Source organism: Tursiops truncatus, chromosome 2, assembly GCF_011762595.2.
Source record: "Tursiops truncatus isolate mTurTru1 chromosome 2, mTurTru1.mat.Y, whole genome shotgun sequence".
Classification (NCBI taxonomy): domain Eukaryota; kingdom Metazoa; phylum Chordata; class Mammalia; order Artiodactyla; family Delphinidae; genus Tursiops; species Tursiops truncatus.
Genome location: NC_047035.1, coordinates 126,353,896 through 126,366,745, shown reverse-complemented (window position 1 = coordinate 126,366,745; position 12,850 = coordinate 126,353,896). Strand labels below are relative to the sequence as shown.

The 12,850-nt window shown below is 39.8% G+C and overlaps 1 protein-coding gene across 8 annotated transcripts in view; it reads right to left on the bottom strand.

Annotated features, from left to right (window-relative positions):
- TTC23 (tetratricopeptide repeat domain 23) overlaps positions 1–12,850 on the bottom strand; it is a 115,085-nt gene that overhangs the window by 57,503 nt on the left and 44,732 nt on the right. For all 8 annotated transcript variants that reach the window (XM_073801348.1, XM_033852080.2, XM_019945929.3 and 5 more), the window contains 3 exons: positions 12,178–12,301; positions 9,083–9,233; positions 8,768–8,893 (listed from right to left, as the gene is read on the bottom strand). In XM_073801348.1, coding sequence (XP_073657449.1) covers positions 8,768–8,893; positions 9,083–9,233; positions 12,178–12,301 — 401 coding nt within the window. The remainder of the gene's footprint in view (positions 1–8,767; positions 8,894–9,082; positions 9,234–12,177; positions 12,302–12,850) is intronic.

Here is a 12,850-nt window from a genome sequence, read left to right as displayed (position 1 = left end):
AGTGGGCCCATAATGTGTTTGGGTGGCTTTAGGAAACACACTGGACAGATGAAAAGATAGAGAATTCTGAACAACAAAATGTGGCAGTATGTTGATTTGGCAGGTCCACAACTTAAACCACAGCGTATTTCATTGAATGAAAATACATCTGCAGTAATTCTACAGAGCACATGACAAGACACTATCTCATCTCAGATGAGTTTCAGAAGATCCCACAGGGATGGAGACTTGTTTTAACCTGCAACAAACAAGTGCAATCTCCTCTGGTATTACTAAGGCAATAGAGGGTTTCCTTTTAAAAGCTCAGGAATTTGGCAAGAATATTGAGCACCAGTGAACGGCAGAAGCCTTGTGGGACCATTGCTGATTATGGAAATCTGATGAAAAATCAATCTTGGAAGAGGAAAATTAGGATTTTCTAGAGTCAAAAGGAGAAAAGGTTTACATCTGGGTCTCTCTTTACCATCTGGCACACATAGGTAAAAGCTGTGCTCTGTAGAGGGCATTGTCAGGTTTCCATTCTGTGCTAGTGAATGGGATCTGTGCTGTGGTGAGGAGTGTGGACACCAGGGTTGGATGCAGACCTGGCTCTGCTCTGCTACTTCCCAGCTTTATGACCCTGGGAAATGACCTCACTTCTCTCAGCTTCGGTTTTCTTCATTTGAAAATGGGAATATGAAGGGTACATACATCACAGGGAGGACTGCAGATTAAATGGTGAGATGAGGTCTGCAAAGCACTTAGCAAGAGCCAGACCAGAAGGTGATCAAGAATTGCTAGCTAGTGTGGTTGTTTAAAATCATTATTATTAAGTGCAGTTGTTTAAGGGAAATGTATATTATACAGATAGAGTATTAGAAAAGGGGAAGACCAAAATGCAGTGCTCTAAAATAGTAAAGCTATTTGAAGAAAATGAAAACACTAATTTGAAAAGATACATGCACCCCAATGTTCATAGCAGCATTATTTACAATAGCCAAGATATAGAAGCAACCTAAGTGCCCATCAACAGATGAATGGATAAAGAAGATGTGATACATATATATTGGGTTGGCCAAAAGTTTGTTTGGATTTTTCTATAACATCTTACAAAAAAACATGAATGAACTTTTTGGCCAACCCAATATATACGTGTGCGCACACACACAGTGGAATAGTACTCAGCCATAAAAAGAATGAAATTCTGCCATTTGCAATAACATGAATGGACCTAGAGATTATTATGCTTAGTGAAATAAGTCAGACAGAGCAAGACAAAAGACAAATACTCTCTATGCTATCACTTATAAGTGGAATCTAAAAAGTAAAAGAATCGAATGAATATAACAAAACAGAAACAGACTCACAGATATAAAGAACAAACTAGTGGTTACCAGTGTGGAGAGGGATGGGGGGAGGGACAAGATAGGAGTAGGGGATTAAGAGGTACAAACTACTAAGTGTAAAGTAGATAAGCAACAAGGATATATTGTACAGCACAGGGAAATTTAGCCATTATTTTGTGATAACTTAAAATGAAGTACAATCTATAAAAATATTGAATCACTATGAAATTAGTTTCAGTCCACCTGAAACTAATATAATATCGTAAATCAGCTATACTTCAACAAAAATAAAAATAGTAAAGCTTTAGAGGATTCAAATAATAGAAAGTAGATAAAGTATATGAAAGTAATCTGTGCCATGTGTTTTTCTGCTTCCCCACATTTAAAAAAATGATTAAAAAAAACAGATTTTGTATAAAGTAAGAGAGTCTCTTCAATCGCAGGAATACAGGATGATGAAGAGTGCCAGGAAAAATCAAATTATTTCCTTCTTTGTTAAATAAGCATAAAACATTCTAAGCACATAGCTTTGAATGGGAGGAACTGACAGGAGACATATCTCCTCTGGAGAGCAGTGGGGTGTTTCCTGGAAGTAGGAAAGGGAGAAGGAGGGTTTTGAGCACATGAGCATTTGTCAGAGCCTTTATGCCCAAAAGATAAGTGCAGAGAAAGTGATTCTTTAAAGAAACACTGGGACTTCCCTGGTGGGGCAGTGGTTAAGAATCCACTTGCCAATGCAGGGGACATGGGTTTGAGCCCTGGTCCAGGAAGATCCCACATGCCGCGGTGGAGCAACTAAGCCCATGTGCCACAACTACTGAAGCCCACGTGCTTAGAGCCCATGCTCCACAACAAGAGAAGCCACCACAGTGAGAGGCCCACGCACCACAACAAAGAGTAGCCCCTGCTCGCTGCAACTAGAGAAAGCCCAAAAGCAGCAACAAAAACGCAACACAGCCAAAAAAAAGAAACACATCTCTAGGTGATGGCATGAACTAAAAAAATAAAAGCTGAGTAGAGCAAGCAAAAGCTAGATTTGGAGGTTATTGACTGGACCAATTAAGGGAGGACAATGGTAAAAGCAAAGGCTATTTACCAAAGTATCAAAAATTCACACTAAAAGCCTTGGGAATGTATTCTGGGAAACATGTGGAACTAAGTAGAATTCCACCATCCTAATGAGGTGATGGCAGGTAGATATAGACACTGCCCCCCTTGCCACTATTTTCTCCATTATCTTCTACCCCCTCCCAGGAAGTACTGGCTAAGAGAGAAACCTCTCCCATGTTCTTTCCTCTCTGGAAAACTTGTGTTAGAATCATTTTCCAAATCTTGTGACTATAATGAATCTAGAGAAAGCAAGACAAAGAAACAAACTCGAGCTTAAAACATACACATGTGTATATGTATATACACATATCTACATACAGATATATACATATCTGATTTTTAGCTTAGGTGGTTCGTAAGAGCAAAGACAAAAAAACAAAATGAAACAAAACAGCTTTCTCAAGTCATAGGAAAAAAAAGTACAGGAAAGAATAGCAAGACAGGGGCAGTCTTGAAGTACAGTATCTTATTCTGTGATGTCGGTACTACATGCTTTAAAATCAAATCATTTCTAGGATGAAATGGCAGAAAGGAAAATGCTCAATTAGACAGTAGCAATAATAATAGCTACTTTTTTAGGCCTACCACATACCCAGATGCTTTAATGTAGGGTTCATTTCATCACCACAGCAACCCTCTGGGGGCTGATCATTCCCACCTCAACAGGAGACGAGAAGGAAGGACTTGCCCAGGGTCCTTCAGTTGGGAAGGTTGAATGGATGCTGACACGAACCAAGAGCGACCTGATTCTAAGGCCATATTGTCAAATATATCATGTCACATACCTTAGAGATACCTGGAAGGTGTCCTGTTGATGCTCTGAGGAGCGTTTACTTATCACAGGCACACTTGAGAGCTAGTTCAGCATAGCAAGCAAGGCCAGGCAAAGTGCTCTCTGGGTAAGCTGTGGAGGACTCCAAAGATGACAAATCAAGCAGTCACAGAGAAAGCTGAGGACAGGTCACATGTTCCAGAGCAGCAGTCTCAATAGGCCATAACCATCATGCCACATAGAAAGATTATTTTAAAAGGGGTGTGTGTTGTGTGTGTGTGTGTGTGTGTGTGTGTATGCACAATGGTGTACTCCTGCCTTTATAAAGACACTATCTGTCTCTGGGGAATCTATCTACCAGTAACCAGGATAGAAAATAATCCTTAACACTGGAAAAAATTTGCTTGCTTTCACTAGTTACTACCTTGGCCCCATTTGAAAAAACAACTGCACACATGGGAACACAAGATTTGTATTCACTCTCCAAAGTTAATAAATAATTACTGAATGAAGTAGTGCTGGAACAGAGAAAGGCAGGTAGAAGCAATGAAGCTTCAGGCCACAGTTAGGGATGGAAGGCACGGAGTGTGAGTCACCCTGCAGCCCTTATCTGTCAGCCCAAGGAGAAGAGAACTGTCCTAGCCTGACGGGCACCATAAAAGGCAAGGCAGGAGGAGGAAGAGGATGCACTGAAAGATACCCTTTTAAGAGAAACACAAATCCCGTGAGAGCTGCCTAAGAAATTATCCTGGTCTTCCACTTCCAAGACCGGGCAAAAGAAAAAGCCCTTGTGGTTGTGAGCATATTTGTAGAAATGTACAAAACCAAAGCCTTGTTACTTTCTAAAGCAGATCAGTTTGGACAAAATATTCACACTTCACTGAGGAAACAAAGTGATTGCATGAAAACCATGCAGTTTAAACACGCATGTTCCAATGAATATCTTACAGTGAAGAATCAGGACGAAAAGAAGCAGTGAAGTTTAAAACAGCTCCCTTAAACACAAAACTGTAGGACAGCTTGGAACATTAACTTAAATTCTTGTTGGGTATTCAGCACATATGCGTACAATGCCCGCCATCTGCTGACAAGGTTTGGTACTGATAATTTGGAAAGCACTCAGGAGGGGTGGATTTTGGCAGAGGATAATTTACTCAATTTTGCAGCAAGTGCTCAACATTAAGTACTTATAACATCAGGTCACAACATATGCAACAAATATCATATCTTGGACCTCATATCTTTATATTTTCTGTTTTACAATATAAGAAGAATACCTACTTCTGGGCAGGAAGAAATTCTGGACTGGTAGGCCCTCCCAGTCACTATTCCCTTCCTCCTCTGTTACATAAGCGGAATCATACAGTATGAATTCTTTTTAGTCTGGCTTCTTTCACAAACATTATGTTTGTGGGAGTCATCCATCATGTTAAGCATAGGAGTTGTTTCATCATTTTCTTTGTATGAACAGATCACAATTTATCTACTCTACTGCTGATGAACATTTGGATTGTTTCCAGTCCTTGGCTATTACAAATAACATGTAGCTTTGGACGTTCTTGGCTGTGTCTTTTGGTGAACATATGTATGCATTTCTTTTGGGTGTATATTTGGGAGTGATACTGCTGGGTCATAGGGTATTCAAACATTTAAACTTAGTAATAATGCCAGTTTTCTAAAGTAGTTATACCAAATATATTCTAAACAACCACATATGAGAGCACTATATACTTGCCAACTTGATGTTATTAGGCTTTTAAAAATTTTAGCAATATTAGTGGAAATGTAGTAGTATCCTATGACTTTAATTTTCATTTCCCTGGTGACTGATGAGAAGAATGTCATTTAATATCTTTTTAGTTATGTGGGTATCCTTTCTTGTGAAAAGTCTCTTGCCAGGGAGTTCCCTGGCAGTCCAGTGGTTAGAACTTGACACTTTCACTGCCATGATTCAATCCCTAGCTGGGGAACTAAGATCCCGCAAGCCACAGGGCCCGGCCAAAAAAAAAAAAAAAAAAAAAAGTCTCTTGTCCACTTTTCTATTCAGTTGTTTGTCTTTGTTTCATTGATATATAGGAGTTCTTTACAGATTCTAGACATGAGCCCTTTGTCAATTATATGTATTACAAATATCTTCTTCCTCTTTCTTCTTGTCTGTGGTATGAAACATATGGTGATTTAAGTATAAAACAATATAGCATCAAGCAGAAGGGAAGAGAGAATTAACATACTCAAAGTCCCTTACATTGTCCAGAAAGTGGTTAATTGGCTAATTGCATTAGAGTGTAATAGGTCAGGGATACAAGCGACATATTCTATGGTAATCACTAGAAGAAAAATAAAATAATGTATAACTTACCAGTTAATAGATAGGGAAAGGGATGACAAAAATATTTGACTAAACTAAAGGAAGGCAAGAAAGAAGAAAGCAAGGAACATAAAACTGGTAGGACAAAAGGAAATTTAAAAACTCAAATATATCAGTAATTAAAACAAAAAAAATGAAGATTGAAAATTAAGAGATGGAAAAAGGTATTATAGGAAAATTGTTACCAAGAGAGCTAAAATATCAATTTTAATATCAGGCAAAATAGATACAGACATAGGGGACAAAGAAGAACAATATATACTCACAAATAAAATAACAGATTAAGAAGACAGGCTGTTTAATTCTACTGCCACCCAACAGAATATATCAGAATATATAAAAAAATGACTGGCAGAATCATGGGAAGCTACAAATGGATCAATAATTATAGTTCGAAATTTAAGCACACTTACCTTAAAAGCTAATGTATCAAATTGGCAAAAGGTAAAAATATATATAAATCTGAGTAACAGAATTAATAAAGTTACCCTAATACAGATTTATTAGAACCTTAAACACAACAGGTAAAGAATACAATTTCCTTTTGCAGCATACTTGGAACATTCACAAAAATTGACTATGGACTAGGTCACAAAGGAAGCTTCAGTAAATTTCAGAGAGTTGATACTATACAAATATGTTTCTGCCCACAATGAAGTAAAATTAAAAATCAGTAACATCAGAATATCTTGAAAGAATCCCATATATATGCAAACTAGAACACATATCATTTGAATAATATCTGGATTAAAGAGTAATTTATAAACTAAGTTATGTGAGTGATAGTGCTACATGTTAAAACATGTGGGATAGGTTAAAGCAAGACTCACATGGACATTTTGGAGAATATCTTTAATATTTGGGTGGGAAACTCTCAAAGCATAAATCATAAGGTTAAAATTAATGGATTTGACTCTAGAAAAATTAAGTTCCATGCCATGAAGAACACCATAGACAAAATTAATAAATGAGTGATAGATATAAGAAAATATTTGTAATATTGCTAATTTATAATATATAAGAAAATCTCAATTATCAATAAGAAAAGCACAGGAAACCCCAAAAGAAAAATGAGAAAGAATGCTAACAGGCTATTCACAGAAGGGGAATCCAATGGCTAAGCAGTATATGAAGAGGTACTCAAACTCACTAATAAGAGAAACATAAGTAAATTGAAAAGTAATTAAATAGTACATATATGCATCAAGGTGGCAAAGGTTAGAAAGACCAACAATGACAAACATTGTTGGGGATGTGAGAAAACAGGAACCCACGTGCCCCACAAGTGGGAATGCAGATGGGTGTAGCAATTGGCCAGTGTGTGGTGAACTTGAAGTATGAGTGTACCCTGTGACCATGCAATCCTACCCTTAGAGTATAAACTCAGAAAAGTCTCTCTGAGCCTCCTAAGTGGAGCTGCACAAGGATGTTCATGGCAGCACCATTGTGGGAGCTGGGAACTGGGGATGAGCTGAATGCCCACTGCTAGGAGGACAGACAAACACAGGATGGCAGATGCATTCTATGGAGCACAACAAAGCAGCCAGCAGCAACAACTAAAAACAGTGCTGAGTGGACAAAAGTGAGAAACAGAGTGAGACACATACTGCAAATTTATATAAACCTAAAACATATAAATACAGAAAACAATGCTATTTATTATTCAGAGAAACATATTTAAAGACATAAATCATTGTTTAAAAAGGTTATCTATGATCTGTATGTGACAGAATGAGAGTAAGGATCAGAGATGGAAGGAAAAAATCAATTTAAAAAAGCATATCAGGGACTTTCCTGGTGGCGCAGTGGTTAAGAATCCGCCTGCCAGTGCAGGGGACATGGGTTCGAGCCCTGGTCCGGGGAGATCCCACATACCGCGGAGCAAGTAAGCCCGTGCACCACAACTACTGAGCCTGCGCTCTAGAGCCTGCAAGCCACAACTACTGAGCCCTCGTGCCACAACTACTGAGCGCTCGTGCCACAACTACTGAAGCCCACGTGCCTAGAGCCCGTGCTCTGCGACAAGAGAAGCCACCTCAATGAGAAGCCCGCGCACCACAATGAAGAGTAGCCCCCCACCCTTCCCGCAACTAGAGGAAGCCCACGCGCAACAACGAAGACCCAACTCAGCCAAAAATAAATAGATTAATTACTTTTTTAAAATGTTAAAAAAAAAAAAGTGTACCAAAGGTTTGCATGGACTGATGAATTCTCTGCACTTCATATCCAAAAACACTCCCAAATAAACAAATTAACAAGAGTGGACTTATGATCACAAAAATATCTTTAAAAGCATGAGTCAAAGTTAGTCCTTCCCAGCTCCCATTCATATGGAAGCATTAGGTGTGCTCCTTCAGGGCCCTTTCCTTCTTAAAATGAGTCCATTGGGTCCCTGAGTTCTCTTGGGAATCAACCTATATGTATAGTCTGATTATTAATTTACACTGAATTCTTCCAGGCTTGGTTAAAGGCTGCCGCGTAGGTCTGCTGGGGATTCTCTGTCTCTTCTAGAATAGACCTTTCTCTGCCCTCTTCCTCCCACAAACACATCCTTCCAAAGAGTGGGTACATTCTCTGTCACCCCACTGCTCTGGGGAATTGGCTTGGAGTTGGCCTTTGGAGAGGGATAAATGTGCTGACTAACCAAGGCCCCTTCTCCCTCAGGCTCCAGCCACTATATCTCTTCCACCTGGATTTATTTGGTGAGTGTGGGTTGGGGGTAGGGAGAACAAGGAACAATCTTCTCATTCTCGTGGATTCAGATATCTCTAAGATCTTTCTCCTTTGAGTCCCTAATCGTAAAATCAATGTATTGAAATATTTTAGACTAGAACAGTAGGGGAAAAAAGGAAGATGGGGGTGTGGGGAGGGGAGGGAAGGAAACAAGGGCGGGAGGATAGGGGCAAGGAGAGCAGGCAAGAAATAAAAGTCAAGAGAATGACATCAGGACTCTAGGACCCAGGGGTGGGTATGAGAGCACTACACATTTAGTGAAGAGTGCCACTGACATACATGCCTTGGTTGTGGCTGCTCTGATGTGACTGTCGTCCTCCTCTTTTAATTCTGGACAATGGCCATGGAGAAGCCACCGACACAGCACCATGCAGAAGCTCCTCCTGACTGAAGACAGAGTCTTCTGGCAAAGAACCTCCAGGAATCACGTATACAAAAAGTCCTAAACTGAAAACTTACTGTGCAAATGACAATTTGATCTGCGTTTGAATTTCTATCCATTCTTCCTTTATAATCCTTCCACATTGCAGCAGCTCCTTTGAAAGTCTCTCTGCTTTTGTCAAATTCTCTGAAGCTTCCTTAAACCTGAGTTGTGTTCAGGAAACTTCACACTTGGTGCTACATTCTGGGGCCCTAGTTCCTGGATATCCTTGGCTCTCATACTTCCCATCACCCTTCCTGAGTCACCTGTCATCTTTTGATTTGGCCTTAAAAATTAACTATAAGCATTATGAACGGTATTTCTGTTTGTAAAGATTAGAGGCAAAAGGATACTTTTGAAGGGAGAGTAAGGCTCTCCCCATGGTATGGAATAACTCAACCGAACACTTGAAAACATCTGTATTGTCATTGTAGGGATGCACAATGGAGTTGGTGAGGATTTCTTTGGCTTTTTCTGCATGTTGTTTTGCTTGCAGTGACAGTCCTGTGGACAAAGAAAAAGAAGTCTCAGTTTCTCTTTCATTTCAGCTGGACAGGAATATAGTTATCTCTGGCCAGGGAATCTGATGAGGTCTCCTTCATATATCATCAAGTGGCACATGGAGATATATCGGGACAGCATGAAATACGATCATGACTATAAGAAACAAAGAAGTGTTTCACACCTAGGACTCAAGATAAAAAATTTTTCCCACAATGGTCTTTTTAGAAATAATCAGAATGAGCAGGAATTGAACAGCTTTGAAACTTCACCAATATCAGACGTAAAATGTTATGAATAATTATAAAAAAACAAACGGAATACAAAGACTACAGCATTCTGGGAAGGAAATAAAATATTCATGAATTTTAATCCTGGCTTTGTGACAGCAATCTTAATGAAATACTAAAAATTCTGAATCTTCTGCTCACCCATCCATAATCATAACTTTAGAGAGTTATTTTAACATAATACAAATATGATGATATCTATAAAAACTGCCAAACAATTCCAATGAGGTAAGGGGCTGATGTGCTACAATCTCTTATTTCTATGTGGTAATAGACTGAGATGAATCAAATGAAGTTTAAGAACAGTTACTACCAAGAACTAATTCCCGGTGGGTTCCAGCGTTCTTCCATTGGCGTGTTCATTTGTGGTAAAGGTGACACTGAGGATCACTATTTAGGTCTCAGGTTTTTTCATTTTCCCATATCCCCATCTTCTTCCCCACAATGACACACCCTTCCACCCACATCCTAATACTCCTGGTCTTACGTTCTTCATTACATGGAATTGTATCTCAAATCTCTAAAAAGAGCTGTCAAATTATGAAATTCATTCTGTTCCTATGTCTATAAAACAGAATATATTTTCTGAGGGAGAAAATCCAGGGTATGCTATTCCTATAGGAACACTTACAGAATTTTGTCTTGTTTTTTTTAAAAGTACACAATCAACCTACCAGAAATTTATTAGTGCCAATAATGTATGCAACATTATAAAAGACATGATGAATTCTGGTCCATTTCCTCAAGAAACTTGAACTCAATCTACAAGAGGCAGCATGGGTTGAGGTTCAAGAACACTAGCTCTGAAATCAGACTGCTCAGAGTGAATTCCCTGCTCCACCACTTACCTGAAATGTTGGCCCCAGCTTCCTCGACTGTAGACAGGGATAATAACATTACCCACCTCATAGCACTGTAGTGAAGATTGAAGGAAATTATACATGGAAAATAGCATGGTGCCTGGCACTCAATAAGACCTTAATAAATAGTAGATACTGCTTTTACTTTAAATTGAGAAAGAAAGACTATAATGCAGAAAGGTAGCAGACTGTAGAAGAAAAAGATCGTTAAAAAAAAATCCCTGATGCTAGGACACTGGTACTGGCAACCAAAATCCTAGGTCTGAGTCTCAGATCAGCTATCTATTAACAGTGTGACCTGAGGCAAGCTGTTTCAATTCAAAATAGTTGTTTCCTCTGAATCTAGAAAATAGTGGGTATAAGGGTATGGTTTGAACTAGATGATCTCCAACGTCCCCTCTGGCTCTAATAGTCTTTTTTTTTTTAATTTTTATTTATTTATTTATTTATATTTATTTTTTGGCTGTGCTGGGTCTTCGTTTCTGTGCATGGGCTTTCTCTAGTTGCGGCGAGCGGGGGCCACTCTTCATCACGGTGCACGGGCCTCTCACTGTCGCGGCCTCTCTTGTTGCAGAGCACAGGCTCTAGTTGCGCAGGCTCAGTAGTTGTGGCAAATGGGCCTAGTTGCTCCGCGGCATGTGGGAACCTCCCAGACCAGGGCACGAACCCGTGTCCCCTGCATTGGCAGGCAGACTCTCAACCACTGTGCCACCAGGGAAGCCCCTCTAATAGTCTTTGATCTAACAGGTAGGAGCAATCTATAATCAGATTTGGCTAAATTTATTGGGTGGCAATTGTGTGCTTAGCATTGTGGTGTTTTTCACTTCTGTTTGTTTATTTATTCACTGGGCCAATCCTGGGAAGTCAGTGCCATCATATCATCTCATTATCATCACTTTTCAATTGAAGAAACGGAGTACAGCGATGTACTCCGGTCCTAGGTTGCCAGTCCATGTTTTTGCCTTCTCTGCATCCACTTTCCCTTCCCCTGTTTTCTTTTGAGGATGCCCAGCCCCTGCACACTCAGTCCTTGTGATTTAGCCAATGCCAGCCTCTCCCCAAGGATCCAGTGGAGCCAAAAGGCAGGTCTAGCCAATCAGACTTTTTCTTGTCTTTGGCATACAACCCACATCAGCCCAATAAGAATCCCCAAACCCTGAGATTTTGGAGGAGAGACACTCTTTTTTTCCTGGGAATGCTGAGGAGGGAAACCTAAAGCTGCTGGCAACCTTGCTGCCACCACGTGGGCAAAGTTTGGCTAAGAATGGAGCCAATACAGAGAAGAACAGAGTCAAGTGGTGCGAAAACGGAGGAACGGAAATCTGATCACACTGTTTGAAAACGTGGATCTGGCTAAGTCTACAGTAAGTTTTACCCCTGGATTTTTAAGTGTATGGGCCAATGAATTACCTTTTGTTTATTGTCAGCTTGATTTAGCCTCTTTTTTTTGGGGGGGGGGTGTCACTTATAGGCAAGAGACTTTCCATCAATACATATGTGAATGGATCCTATTTTAGGCCTCAACTCTACGCCCTGGGCCATTTCTACAATGCCTTCAAAGCTAACAAGTTAATTATCTCCCAAGAACTACTTTTAAGATCATAAAAAACAAAACTCAGAGGGCTAAAATCTTCCTTCTCTTTTTTACATATTGTATTAAAAAATCTTATTGACTCTTTGTGAGAGGAAATAGTTCTCAATGTGTAGAGAGGAGAATGTCCTTCTAAAGTTAAGTCAAATTTGCGGAAAAGAGCAGAAACCAACCAGCCAATCCTCCTCAGCCTGAGGCAGACTCACCTTTCAGCTGGAGGTAGCCCTGAGCCAGGTTAACATGCGCCTCGGCCAGTTTCCAGTGTGAGTCACCATAGCAGATCCTCGTCAGCGCCACACAGCGCACAAGCTCCTGGAGAGCCTGTTTATACTGGAGGAAGGGGAAATGGGCTCACCAGTTAGACAGCAAAGCACAAAATCAACTTGTATTTTTATCCATTCAATATACACTTACTGAGTGTTGATTATGGGCCGGGCATGGTTTTAAGGACTTGTGATACATTAGAGAACAAAACAAAGATCTGTCTTGGATGGCAGGATATTCATCAGGTCGGGTGAAATAGACAATACACATAAAAAAACCAGTAAAATTTATAGTACATTTAAAGTTATAGTCAATAGTGAAAAACGTTATGGAGTAAAGACGCTGCCCATTGATGAACAGCTACTACGTATTCAGGTACAACAAGTGGGCGAATGGTGATACTTTTCAAATAACGCCCGTTAGTTCTCAATTCAAACACCTTCTTTAGCAGCTGGGATATTAGCACAGCAAATGAGGTCAGCAGGACTTTACAAACAGATTTCATTAAGGGATTAAAGCACATTTTCATCTGGAGCCAGGACAAAGAGAATAGCGAACCATGGATTCTAGCTCCAGGTCAGCTTAGAACAGCAATACACTCAAAGCAAGACTGGT